Source organism: Ranitomeya imitator, chromosome 1 (genome assembly GCF_032444005.1).
Source record: "Ranitomeya imitator isolate aRanImi1 chromosome 1, aRanImi1.pri, whole genome shotgun sequence".
Taxonomy (NCBI): domain Eukaryota; kingdom Metazoa; phylum Chordata; class Amphibia; order Anura; family Dendrobatidae; genus Ranitomeya; species Ranitomeya imitator.
In genome coordinates, this window is record NC_091282.1 from 951,944,612 (window position 1) to 951,957,485 (window position 12,874).

At 42.0% G+C, this 12,874-nt stretch overlaps 1 protein-coding gene across 1 annotated transcript in view; it reads right to left on the bottom strand.

Annotated features, from left to right (window-relative positions):
* Positions 1–12,874, bottom strand: part of PPA2 (inorganic pyrophosphatase 2) — a 45,699-nt gene that overhangs the window by 14,432 nt on the left and 18,393 nt on the right. Inside the window, exons 4-7 of the mRNA XM_069743703.1 lie at positions 12,729–12,782; positions 12,479–12,598; positions 12,280–12,366; positions 8,018–8,144 (exon numbers count right to left, since the gene is read on the bottom strand). Of these exons, the coding sequence (XP_069599804.1) occupies positions 8,018–8,144; positions 12,280–12,366; positions 12,479–12,598; positions 12,729–12,782 (388 nt within the window). The remainder of the gene's footprint in view (positions 1–8,017; positions 8,145–12,279; positions 12,367–12,478; positions 12,599–12,728; positions 12,783–12,874) is intronic.

Below are 12,874 nucleotides of genomic sequence, written 5' to 3' on the forward strand. Positions count from 1 at the left end.
TCTGTGGGGTATGCTCTTCCCTTCTGTCATTGTGGGTATTTTTCTTGCCTTTTTAACTGTTTTTAATGTTTATGCTTGCTTATCTTTTTCTAATAAATATTTATATTTGGTACTTTATTATTGTCCCGTTGATCTCCAATACAACATGTCTTGTTCTATGTGCTTTGGTTTATGTTTTTTCATGTTGAGGTAGATTCGAGACATATCTCTATTTGACATATTAGTGGTGGTGCCCTCTTTTTTGATAACGTGCCATTCAAAAGTACATTGCGTTCTGCAAAAACACAAGCTCTCATATGGCTATTTTGACAAAAAAAAAAAGAAAATTAAAATTAATTTCTCTTGGTAGAAGAAGAGGCAAAAAAAACAAAACACAAAAGGTGGAAAATAGCCATGTTGGGAAGGGGTTAAAGGGAATTACCAACAAAATATAAAAATGTATATGAATGGTTTGTTGTGGTGACCATTTTTGCAAAAGCAGAATCAGGAAATATATTGGCTCCTCACAATGCGCTAACTAAATGTGATAGTAGGAACCTTACCATCAGCTTCTGAGAAGTTGTCACTTTTGCAAAAAAATAAGTAAGTCATTACATCCCCAAAAAAACAGCAAACAATTATTTTTACATTTTTGATGACAATACTTTATGAGTCGTAGTCTTGGGGGCAGGTACCTAGGACACTAAACGTTAGACCTGCTGTGCACCCATCCGTATGGACTGATGAGCAGGACAGGTGATGGCGCATCTACCTATCACGAACGCATCCGGGCACGTGTCAGTAGTTGTGATGTCACCTGCCCAGCTCACCTTTTAAGGCCGGTGTCACACTAGACCGTAATAAGGATGAGTGCAATGCGATAAAAAAAATCACATAGCACTCGGCCCAATGTTAATCTATGGGGCAGCTCCTATTATCCGTTGTTTTCTCAGCCGTATTCAGGATCCGAGTGAAATCGCAGCATGCTGCGACTGTCAGTGTATCTCAGCCAAAAATCCCCAATGCAAGTCTGTGGGTGCGATAAAAAAACGGATTACACACGGACCATCAGTGTGACTTGCGAGAAATACGCACCGGTGTTCTATAGAAAAGCCGGCAATTCAGTGCGGTGTACAGTAAAATCACACTGACAGGTTAGAAAAGAATAGATAGAATAAATGTCTACACATAGTATAGGGAGATGTAAATTTGATTATATATATATATATATATATATATATATATATATATATATATATATATATATATATATATATATATGAAATTTCATACAGCGCTAGATAGCAGAAAAGCCGGTAATTCAATTGCCGGCTTTTGCTATCTCCTTCCCAAACCCGACAGGATATGACACATGGTTTACATACAGTAAACCATTTCATATCCCTTATTTTTTAAGATATTCCTCACTAGTAATGTTAGATGTGTCTGTGTGCAAAATTTGGGGTCTCTAGCTGTTAAAATAAAGGGTTAAATCACGGAAAAAACTGGCGTGGGCTCCCACGCAATTTACTCCACCAGAGTGGGAAAGCCAGTGACTGAGGGCAGATATTAATAGCCTAGAGAGGGACCATGGTTATTGGCTCCCCCCCGGCTAAAAACATCTGCCCCCAGCCACCCCAGAAAAGGCACATCTGTAAGATGCACCTATCCTGGCACTTGGCCTCTCTCTTACCACTCCCCTGTAGCGGTGGGATATGGGGTAATAAAGGGTTAATGTCACCTTGCTATTGTAAGGTGACATTAAGCCAGGTTAATAATGGAGAGGTGTCAATAAGACACCTATCCATTATTAATCCAATATTAACCCCTTTACCCCCAAGGGTGGTTTGCACGTTAATGACCAGGCCAATTTTTACAATTCTGACCACTGTCCCTTTATGAGGTTATAACTCCGAAACGCTTCAACGGATCCTGGTGATTCTGACATTGTTTTCTCGTGACATATTGTACTTCATGATAGTGGTAAAATTTCTTTGATAGTACCTGCGTTTATTTGTGAAAAAAACGGAAATTTGGCGAAAATTTAGAAAATTTCGCAATTTTCAAACTTTGAATTTTTATGCAATTAAATCACAGAGATATGTCACACAAAATACTTAATAAGTAACATTTCCCACATGTCTCCTTTACATCAGCATAATTTTGGAACCAATTTTTGTTTTTGTTAGGGAGTTATAAGGGTTAAAAGTTGACCAGCAATTTCTCATTTTTACAACACCATTTTTTTTTAGGGACCACGTCTCATTTGAAGTCATTTTGAGGGGTCTATATGATAGAAAATGCCCAAGTGTGACACCATTCTAAAAACTGCACCCCTCAAGGTGCTCAAAACCACATTCAAGAAGTTTATTAACCCTTCAGGTGTTTAATAGGAATTTTTGGAATGTTTAAATAAAAATGAACATTTAACTTTTTTACACAAAAAATTTACTTCAGCTCCAATTTGTTTTATTTTACCAAGGGTAACAGGAGAAATTGGACCCAAAAAGTTGTTGTCCAATTTGTCCTGAGTACGCTGATACCCCATATGTGGCAGTAAACCACTGTTTGGGCGCATGGGAGAGCTCGGAAGGGAAGGAGCGCTATTTGACTTTTCAATGCAAAATTGACAGGAATTGAGATGGGACGCCATGTTGCGTTTGGAGAGCCACTGATGTGCCTAAACATTGAAACCCCCCACAAGTGACACCATTTTGGAAAGTAGACCCCCTAAGGAACTTATCTGGATGTGTGGTGAGCACTTTGACCCACCAAGTGCTTCACAGAAGTTTATAATGCAGAACCGTAAAAATAAAAAATCATATTTTTTCACAAAAATTATATTTTTGCCCCCAATTTTTTATTTTTCCAAGGGTAAGAGAAGAAATTGGACCTCAAAAGTTGTTGTCCAATTTGTCCCGAGTACGCTGATACCCCATATGTGGCAGTAAACCACTGTTTGGGCGCATGGGAGAGCTCGGAAGGGAAGGAGCGCCGTTTGACTTTTCAATGCAAAATTGACAGGAATTGAGATGGGACGCCATGTTGCGTTTGGAGAGCCACTGATGTGCCTAAACATTGAAACCCCCCACAAGTGACACCATTTTGGAAAGTAGACCCCCTAAGGAACTTATCTGGATGTGTGGTGAGCACTTTGACCCACCAAGGGCTTCACAGAAGTTTATAACGCAGAGCCATGCAAATAAAAAATATTTTTTTTTCCACAAAAATTATATTTTAGCCCCCAGTTTTGTATTTTTCCAAGGTTAGCAGGAGAAATTGGACCCTAAATGTTGTTGTCCAATTTGTCCTGAGTACGCTGATACCCGATATGTGGGGGGGAACCACCGTTTGGGCGCATGGGAGGGCTCGGAAGGGAAGGAGCATCATTTGGAATGCAGACTTAGATGGATTGGTCTGCAGGCGTCACATTGCGTTTGCAGAGCCCCTAATGTACCTAAACAGTAGAAACCCCCCACAAGTGACCCCATATTGGAAACTAGACCCCTCAATGAACTTATCTAGATGTGTTGTGAGAACTTTGAACCCCCAAGTGTTTCACTACAGTTTATAACGCAGAGCCGTGAAAATAAAAAATCTTTTTGTTTTCCCACAAAAATTATTTTTTAGCCCCCAGTTTTGTATTTTCCCAAGGGTAACAGGAGAAATTGGTCCACAAAAGTTGTTGTCCAATTTGTCCTGAGTACGCTGATACCCCATATGTTGGGGTAAACCCCTGTTTGGGCACACAGGAGAGCTCGGAAGGGAAGGAGCACTGTTTTACTTTTTCAACGCAGAATTGGCTGGAATTGAGATCGGACGCCATGTCATGTTTGGAGAGCCCCTGATGTGCCGAAACAGTGGAAACCCCCCAATTATAACTGAAACCCTAATCTAAACACACCTAACCCTAATTCCAACGGTAACCCTAACCACACCTCTAACCCTGACACACCCCTAACCCTAATCCCAACCCTATTCCCAACTGTAAATGTAATCTAAACCCTAACCCTAACTTTAGCCCCAACCCTAACTGTAGCCCCAACCCTAACCCTAACCCTAGCCCTAACCCTAGCCCTAACCCTAACCCTAACCCTAGCCCTAACCCTAGCCCTAACCCTAGCCCTAACCCTAGCCCTAACCCTAGCCCTAGCCCTAACCCTAACCCTAACCCTAGCCCTAACCCTAGCCCTAATGGGAAAATGGAAATAAATACATTTTTTTTTATTTTTCCCTAACTAAGGGGGTGATGAAGGGGGGTTTGATTTACTTTTATAGCGAGTTTTTTAGCGGATTTTTATGATTGGCAGCCGTCACACACTGAAAGACCCTTTTTATTGCAAAAAATATTTTTTGCAATACCACATTTTGAGAGCTATAATTTTTCCATATTTTGGTCCACAGAGTCATGTGAGGTCTTGTTTTTTGCGGGACGAGTTGACGTTTTTATTGAAAACATTTTTGGGCACGTGACATTTTTTTATCGCTTTTTATTCCGATTTTTGTGAGGAAGAATGACCAAAAGCCAGCTATTCATGAATTTCTATTGGGGGAGGCGTTTATACCGTTCCGCGTTTGGTAAAATTGATAAATCAGTTTTATTCTTCGGGTCAGTACGATTACAGCGATACCTCATTTATATCATTTTTTTATGGTTTGGTGCTTTTATACGATAAAAACTATTTTACAGAAAAAATAATTATTTTTGCATCGCTTTATTCTCAGGACTATAACTTTTTTATTTTTTTGCTGATGATGCTGTATGGCGGCTCTTTTTTTGCGGGACAATATGACGCTTTCAGCGGTACCATGGTTATTTATATCTGTCCTTTTGATCGCGTGTTATTCCACTTTTTGTTCGGCGGTATGATAATAAAGCGTTGTTTTTTGCCTCGTTTTTTTTTTTTTTTTCTTACGGTGTTTACTGAAGGGGTTAACTAGTGGGACAGTTTTATAGGTCGGGTCGTTACGGACGCGGCGATACTAAATATGTGTACTTTTATTGGGTTTTTTTTTTTATTTAGATGAAGAAATGTATTTATGGGAATAATATTTTTTTTTTTTTTTCATTATTTTGGAATATTTTTTTTTATTTTTTTTACACATTTGGAAAATTTTTTTTTTACTTTTTTACTTTGTCCCAGGGGGGGACATCACAGATCAGTGATCTGACAGTTTGCACAGCACTCTGTCAGATCACTGATCTGTCTCCGAGTGCTGCAGCCTTCACAGTGCCTGCTCTGAGCAGGCTCTGTGAAGCCACCTCCCTCCCTGCAGGACCCGGATCCGCGGCCATCTTGGATCCGGGGCTCGAGCAGGGAGGGAGGTGAGGAGACCCTCGCAGCAACGCGATCACATCGCGTTGCTGCAGGGGGCTCAGGGAAGCCCGCAGGGAGCCCCCTCCCTGCGCGGTGCTTCCCTGCACCGCCGGCACATCGCGATCATCTTTGATCGCGGTGTGCCAGGGGTTAATGTGCCGGGGGCGGTCCGTGACCGCTCCTGGCACATAGTGCCGGATGTCAGCTGCGATAAGCAGCTGACACCCGGCCGCGATCGGCCGCGCTCCCCCCGTGAGCGCGGCCGATCGGCTATGACGTACTATCCCGTCCAGGGTCAGATAAGCCCAGGGCACCTCGACGGGATAGTACGTCTAAGGTCACAGAGGGGTTAATAAAAACTTAAAAAAACACACACATTAGGAAAAAAGTATTTTAATGAAATAAATACACATGGTGTTGTAATAGCTTATTATACTCTCAATCCAATTGAAGACCCTTGTCACCTGAAGCAAAGTTAAAATGAACAAAACAACAATATCTCATACCTCTCCGGCTTTACAGTCAAGTCCCACGATGTAAATCCATCAGAAGGGGTTAAATAATTTTACAAGCAGGAGCCTGCTAATGCAGCTGTGCCCCTGCCTGTAAAAAGTGGGGAATCAATGGAAAGCAGGGGAACATAGCTACTTTGACTTGCGGTGCTGCGCCCCCTGCTGGCATAAACTCTTATGAACTCGAGCGTGGGAATTTTTCAGAATATGTTCTCACGCTCAAGTTCATATGAGGCTATACCAGCAGGGGGCGCAGCACCGCAAGTCTAGGTAGCTACGTTCCCCTGCATTCCATTCATTCCCCACTTTTTACAGGCAGGAGCACAGCTGCATTAGTAGAGCTTCTGCTTGTAAAATTATTTAACCCCTTCTGATTATTATTATTCATTATTATAGCGCGATTTATTCCATGGCGCTTTACATGTGAGGAGGGGTATACATAATAAAAACAGGTACAATAATCTTGAATAATACAAGTCACAACTGGTACAGGAGGAGAGAGGACCCTGCCCGCAAGGGCTCACAATCAAGAGATGGGTGAGCATACAGTAGGTGAGGATAGAGCTGTTCGTGCAGTGGTTTGGTCGATCGGTGGTTATTGCAGGTTGTAGGCTTGCTGGAAGAGGTAGGTCTTCAGGTTCTTTTTGAAGGTTTCAATGGTAGGTGAGAGTCTGATATGCTGTGGTAGAGAGTTCCAGAGTAGGGGGGATGCACGATGATGGATTTACATCGTGGAACTTGACTAACGCTGGAGAGGTATGGGATATTGTTGTTTTTTTTATTTTAACTTTGTTTCAGGTGACAAGGGTCTTCAATTGGATTGAGCGTTTAATAAACTATTACAACACCATGTGTCTTTATTTAATTAAAATACTTTTTTCCTAATGTGTATGTTTTTTTAAGCCTTTATAAACATAGGATTAATAATGGATAGGTGTCTTATTGACACCTCTCCATTATTAACCTGGCTTAATGTCACCTTACAATAGCAAGGTTTATTACCCCATATCCCACCTCTACAGGGGAGTGGGAAGAGAGTGGATAAGTGCCAGAATAGGTGCATCTTACAGATGTGCCTTTTCTGGGGTGGCTGGGGGCAGATGTTTTTAGCCAGGGGGGCCAATTACCATGGTACCACTCTAGGCTATTAATATCTGCCCTCAGTCACTGGCTTTCCCACTTTGGCGGAGATATTTGCACAGGAGCCCACACCAGTTTTTTCCATGATTTAACCCTTTATTTTAACAGCTAGAGCCCCCAAATTTTGCACACAGACACTTCTAACATTACTAGTGAGGATTATGTTAAAAAATAAGGGATATGAAAAGGTTTACTGTATGTAAACCATGTGTCATATCCTGTCGGGTTTGGGAAGGAGATAGCAAAAGCCGGCAATTGAATTACCGGCTTTTATGCTATCTAGCGGTATATGAAATATAAATATATGTATATATATGTGTCTCACTGACATATATATATATATATATATAGAAAAAAACAGGAACAGCATCCAGTACTACCTCAATGGTGTGCAAAGCTCTCCCAACCAGCAGTCCAAACGGCCTCCAGTAATAATATCAAAAAAAGAAAAGCAGCACAAAAAATAATACAAAAAGTGGACTTTATTGCCTGAGCAGGCGTGGCAACGTTTCGGATATAAGAATCCTTTTTCAAGCCTTGAAAGTATTATTTTTTGTGCTGCTTTTCTTTTTTTGATATTTATATATATATATATATATATATATATATATATATATATATATATATATATATATATATATATATTTATATATTTATATATATATATATATAAATATATATATATATATATATATATATATATATATATATATACACACACTGTATATATGTTTTTACGAATATTTGAGGCAATGGACCCATTCTATGTCCATTTTGCAAATCGGTGACACGGATAGTTTTTGGAGAAAAAAATCGAATCCTCGCATTGAATACGGATCACTGTTCAGGAAATTTTCTGCGTATCTCAGCCATCAAAAAAAGGACCGTATTTTTATACGTTATGTGCGACTCCGGTCTAATGCAGAATTCAGCAAAACAGGACTAACCCTTTAATTCACAGCAAACCCATCTAGTTCACACAGATTACTCATTAAAACAGAACATTCAGAAATCGGCGGCATAGCCAGCAAATTGCGCCGTAATCACTTCTACTGTAATTTAACCAACCATTGAATTTGTCGGCTTCAGGATCTTCAGTATTGATTGCAATAATCTTCCAGTCCATTTCTCCTTCATCTATCAAAGCTAGAACGCCTAGTGGTTTCACTTGAATTACTTCTCCCCTAGAGCAAACCTGCAACACATGATGCATCCTATTAAGATTTTATTACTGAATGGTTTTAATTTGATCATCTAATCTTTCCCCGGCAAGCAATCACGGAGACAACCCTCCGCCTCCCATCTCTATCAATGTTCAAAGATACGCCTGATTGAAGCACGCAGCGGAAGCGCTCAGAGCTGTGCGGATCTTGCACGTGTTCATCTCTCAGTGTTGTAAACGAGCACAAAGCATATGAGATACCATCATGGTTGCTGTGCAACTGCAAGTTGCAGAATGCCCTATAACTGGGCTGGAAAACCGTGAAGACCACTAAAGGTGTAGTCACTCTGTATGTACAAAGGAAAAGTGCACCCAGAATAATACAGTCAGGTTGAAGACATCATCTCAGAGGAGAAATTATAACATGCCGGTAGTTTACTACCACCGATTTCTAAAAGGAATATAGGCTCTTAGACAAGCCTTGGTCTCCTGTACCACTAGTGACGGACTCCATGGATCTTCGACTGAGACCATCTACAGGTTGGAAGGAGACCACTACTTAAGCCAGATTCACACGATTTATGGTCCATACTGACAAACTCAGAAACCTTTTATGCCCGTAGGGATGTGAAGTTCATGTAAAGAGAACCGAAGCTGGTCCAGCCATCGTGGTCCATACTCAGACCATGAAACACCGATGTGTGAGAGTCTGGCCTTAGTCCTTCTCCCAGGAACAAGAGGGTAATATGATATGCAGCCTGGGCAATGCTCTGTGCGCTAAATCGAGCATAAGCACAAATGTCTGAATCTGCTACAATATACTGGATATCTATGTACAATACGTGCTAGATCTGCCTGTCTGTATAGCGAGTCAATGTAACAGGTTTTTTGTGGATAGCTGGAAATGCACTAAAGATTTAGTCGTACTTACAGTACCTTGTAATGTCTTCACATCCTGTTCCGTGATGGGTGTCTCAATATGGAAACTGCTGGTGGTACCAGCCTCTTGTGCGGTACATGGTCACACCATACACATATTGTATATACTGTACACACCACACACACACTGTATATGCCGTACGCACCACACACACTGAATATGCCGTACGCAGCCTTTTGCACGGTACCACCAGCGGAATACCGTCGCGAACACGCCGCCGCCGGGATTAGCCGAATGATTCACTGACCGCCGCCATGTTTGTACAGGAGGAGTGCATGCGCAGTTTTAATGTGACCGCCGCTATCTGTCTGCACAAAGATGGCGGCGGTCTGATTTACTGTGTGAATTCCGCGCAGGCGCAGTGAATCATTCAGCTGATCCTGGTGGCAGATGCGCTATGTGTCTACAGGCAGAGGAAGCCGGTCTCATTACAGGGGTTTTCCCACAAAGAAAAGTTCATTTTAAAAATTGTCTGTGTCTGACTGTATATAGAGCATACCACATCTCCTGGGCAGGGGAGGAAGCAAAAGACAGTACTGACATTACAACACCGGATCACAGAGGATTTCTTTTGTGAGGTAAAATATTTCACTGACTGTTTTTAAACAATATTTTACCTCACAAAATGTATCCTCTGCAATCTCCTGCTGTAATGTCAGTATTGTCTTTGAGGGGAGAACACAGCACAGGAAGGAGAGACAGCAGAAAAGGGGGATAGCACATGGGGTAGACAGGTCAAAGAAGAGAGCACAGATGGAAGAAGTCACAACATGAGGAAAGAGAGAGTGGATAGGTGGGGGAGCACACGGGGGGGGTGATTCTCAATGCTGCAAAGCCTGCCCCCATCGTGACATTACCGCCCTACCGATGCAATAGCATCAGGCCTCCATCTAGTTACCTAATAAAAGGCTACATATATGCCTCTGAAATCCACCGTGAACAGGCTTACATTTTAACAGTATTCCAGAAACGGATAGGAAAGGATATCACTGACAAAGGTCTGACACCCTGGACTCTTCAGGATCCTATTGTTTACGGTCGGCTACAGTTAAGGTACCTTCACACTGAGCGACTTTAGAACAATAACGATAGCGATCCGTGACGTTGCAGCGTCCTGGATAGCAATATCGTTGTGTTTGACACGCAGCAGCGATCGGGATCCTGCTGTGAGATCGCTGGTCGGAGCTAGAAGGCCAGAACTTTATTTTGTCGCTGGATCACCCGCTGACATCGCTGAATCGGCGTGTGTGATGCCGATTCAGCGATGTCTTCACTTCTAACCAGGGTAAACATCGGGTTACTAAGTACAGGGCCGCACTTAGTAACCCGATATTTACCCTGGTTACCTAAAAAAAACAAACACTACATACTTACATTCCGGTGTCTGTGACGTCACCGCTGTGCTTTACGGCCGGCGCAGGGCCGCGCTTAGTAACCTGATGTTTACCCTGGTTACCCGGGGACCTCGGCATCGTTGGTCACTGGAGAGCTGTCTGTGTGACAGCTCTCCAGCGATCACACAACGACTAAACAGCGACGATGCAGCGATCGGCATTGTTGTCTATATCGCTGCAGCGTCGCTTAATGTGACGGTACCTTTAGACTCAACCCTTAAAGGATTATCATGCACATCAGATGATTGTCAGGCAAACCCACAATGTTACCTGTCAACCATCTAATGGGTGAAGTTGTGCACCCATATACACAACAGTAGATGTTGTGGTGAAGAATGATAAGGCATGTTGCATTTGAACATGTCCAATCCTTTCATAGTCATTTTATGTCTGGCAGCAGCTAACTCCCCACATGGTAAAACAAATGTACAGTATGCTCAGGAGTGGTGAGCCTTCAATCAATGATTGTGGTGATATCTGGTGTATGGCGAACTTAACCCCTTACCGGCATCGGACGTACTATACCGTCCGATGCCGGCTCCCCTGCTTTGATGCAGGGCTCCGCGGTGAGCCCGCACCAAAGCCGGGACATGTCAGCTGTTTTGAACAGCTGACATGTGCCCGTAATAGGCGCGGGCAGAATCGCGATCTGCCCGCACCTATTAACTAGTTAAATGCCGCTGTCAAACGCAGACAGCGGCATTTAACTACCGCTTCCGGCCGGGCGGCCGGAAATGACGTCATCGCCGACCCCCGTCACATGATCGGGGGTCGGCGATGCTTGTGAATGGTAACCATAGAGGTCCTTGAGACCTCTATGGTTACTGATTGCCCGTCGCTGTGAGCGCCACCCTGTGGTCGGCGCTCACAGCACACGTGCAATTCTGCTACATAGCAGCGATCAGCAGATCGCTGCTATGTAGCAGAGCCGATCGTGCTATGCCTGCTTCTAGCCTCTCATGGAGGCTATTGAAGCAGGGCAAAAGTTAAAAAAAAAAGTTTAAAAAAATTTGAAAAAAATAAAAAAAACATAAAAGTTTAAATCACCCCCCTTTCGCCCCAATCAAAATAAATCAATAAAAAAAATATCAAATCTACGCATATTTGGTATCGCCGCGCTCAGAATCGCCCGATCTATCAATTAAAAAAAAGTATTAACGTGATCGCTAAACAGCGTAGCGGGAAAAAAATTCGAAACGCCAGAATTACGTTTTTTTGGTCGCCGCGACATTGCATTAAAATGCAATAACGGGCGATCAAAAGAACGTATCTGCACCGAAATGCTATCATTAAAAACGTCATCTCGGCACGCAAAAAATAAGCCCTCAACCGACCCCAGATGATGAAAAATGGAGACGCTACGAGTATCGGAAAATGGCGCAACTTTTTTTTTTTTTTTTTTTAGCAAAGTTTGGAATTTTTTTTCACCACTTACATAAAAAATAACCTAGTCATGTTTGGTGTCTATGAACTCGTAATGACCTGGAGAATCATAATGGCAGGTCAGTTTTAGCATTTAGTGAACCTAGCAAAAAAGCCAAACAAAAAACCAATGTGGGATTGCACTTTTTTTGCAATTTCACCGCACTTGGAATTTTTTTCCCGTTTTCTAGTACACGACATGCTAAAACCAATGATGTCGTTCAAAAGTACAACTCGTCCCGCAAAAAATAAGCCCTCACATGGCCAAATTGACGGGAAAATAAAAAAGTTATGGCTCTGGGAAGGAGGGGAGCGAAAAACGAACACGGAAAAACGAAAAATCCCCTGGTCATGAAGGGGTTAAACACCAAACCTGACACCCCTATAAAAAAAAATTTAAAAAAAACGCCACCTTTGAGCCAATTTCACAGACATCAATAGGATCGTTGTCTCCGCAGCATTTTGTATCTTGGTCTCTATGACTAGGATCCTCCCAGGTCTGTTAAAACAAGGCAAAAAATGTATAGATAAATATATATTGAAATCAAATGCAAAGTTTTCTAGCAGCATCATCCAGAAAAAAAAAAACTTTGACCGTAGGAAATAATTACCTGAGGCATAGCGCCATAGTTCCATATGTATCCCTTGTGAGGGAAGACATTTGACACATAGCGAAGTTTTCCTTTCTTTATATCTTGTTTAATTGGATTTAGAGACTCCTTTGTTGCGATCTAACAAAAGAAATACCAAGCATAGAAAAGTAAGAATGGAAGTACCACCTCAGAAATGGCCATGAAAACGACAGCAGCAAAGCAGATTCAAGTTGTCAAAACGTGTAAGTCTCAGAAAGCAACCAGTTACCTCCATTTTGGCATTCGTCCATCGTGGAACTTCAACCACCATGTTAAAGATATTCTGAAAAATAAATTAGATTTCAGATCATTTGAAGCGCCCCGGTCACATAAAAATGATACTTTAAAGGGGTTGTCCGATCAAAACCGATAAGT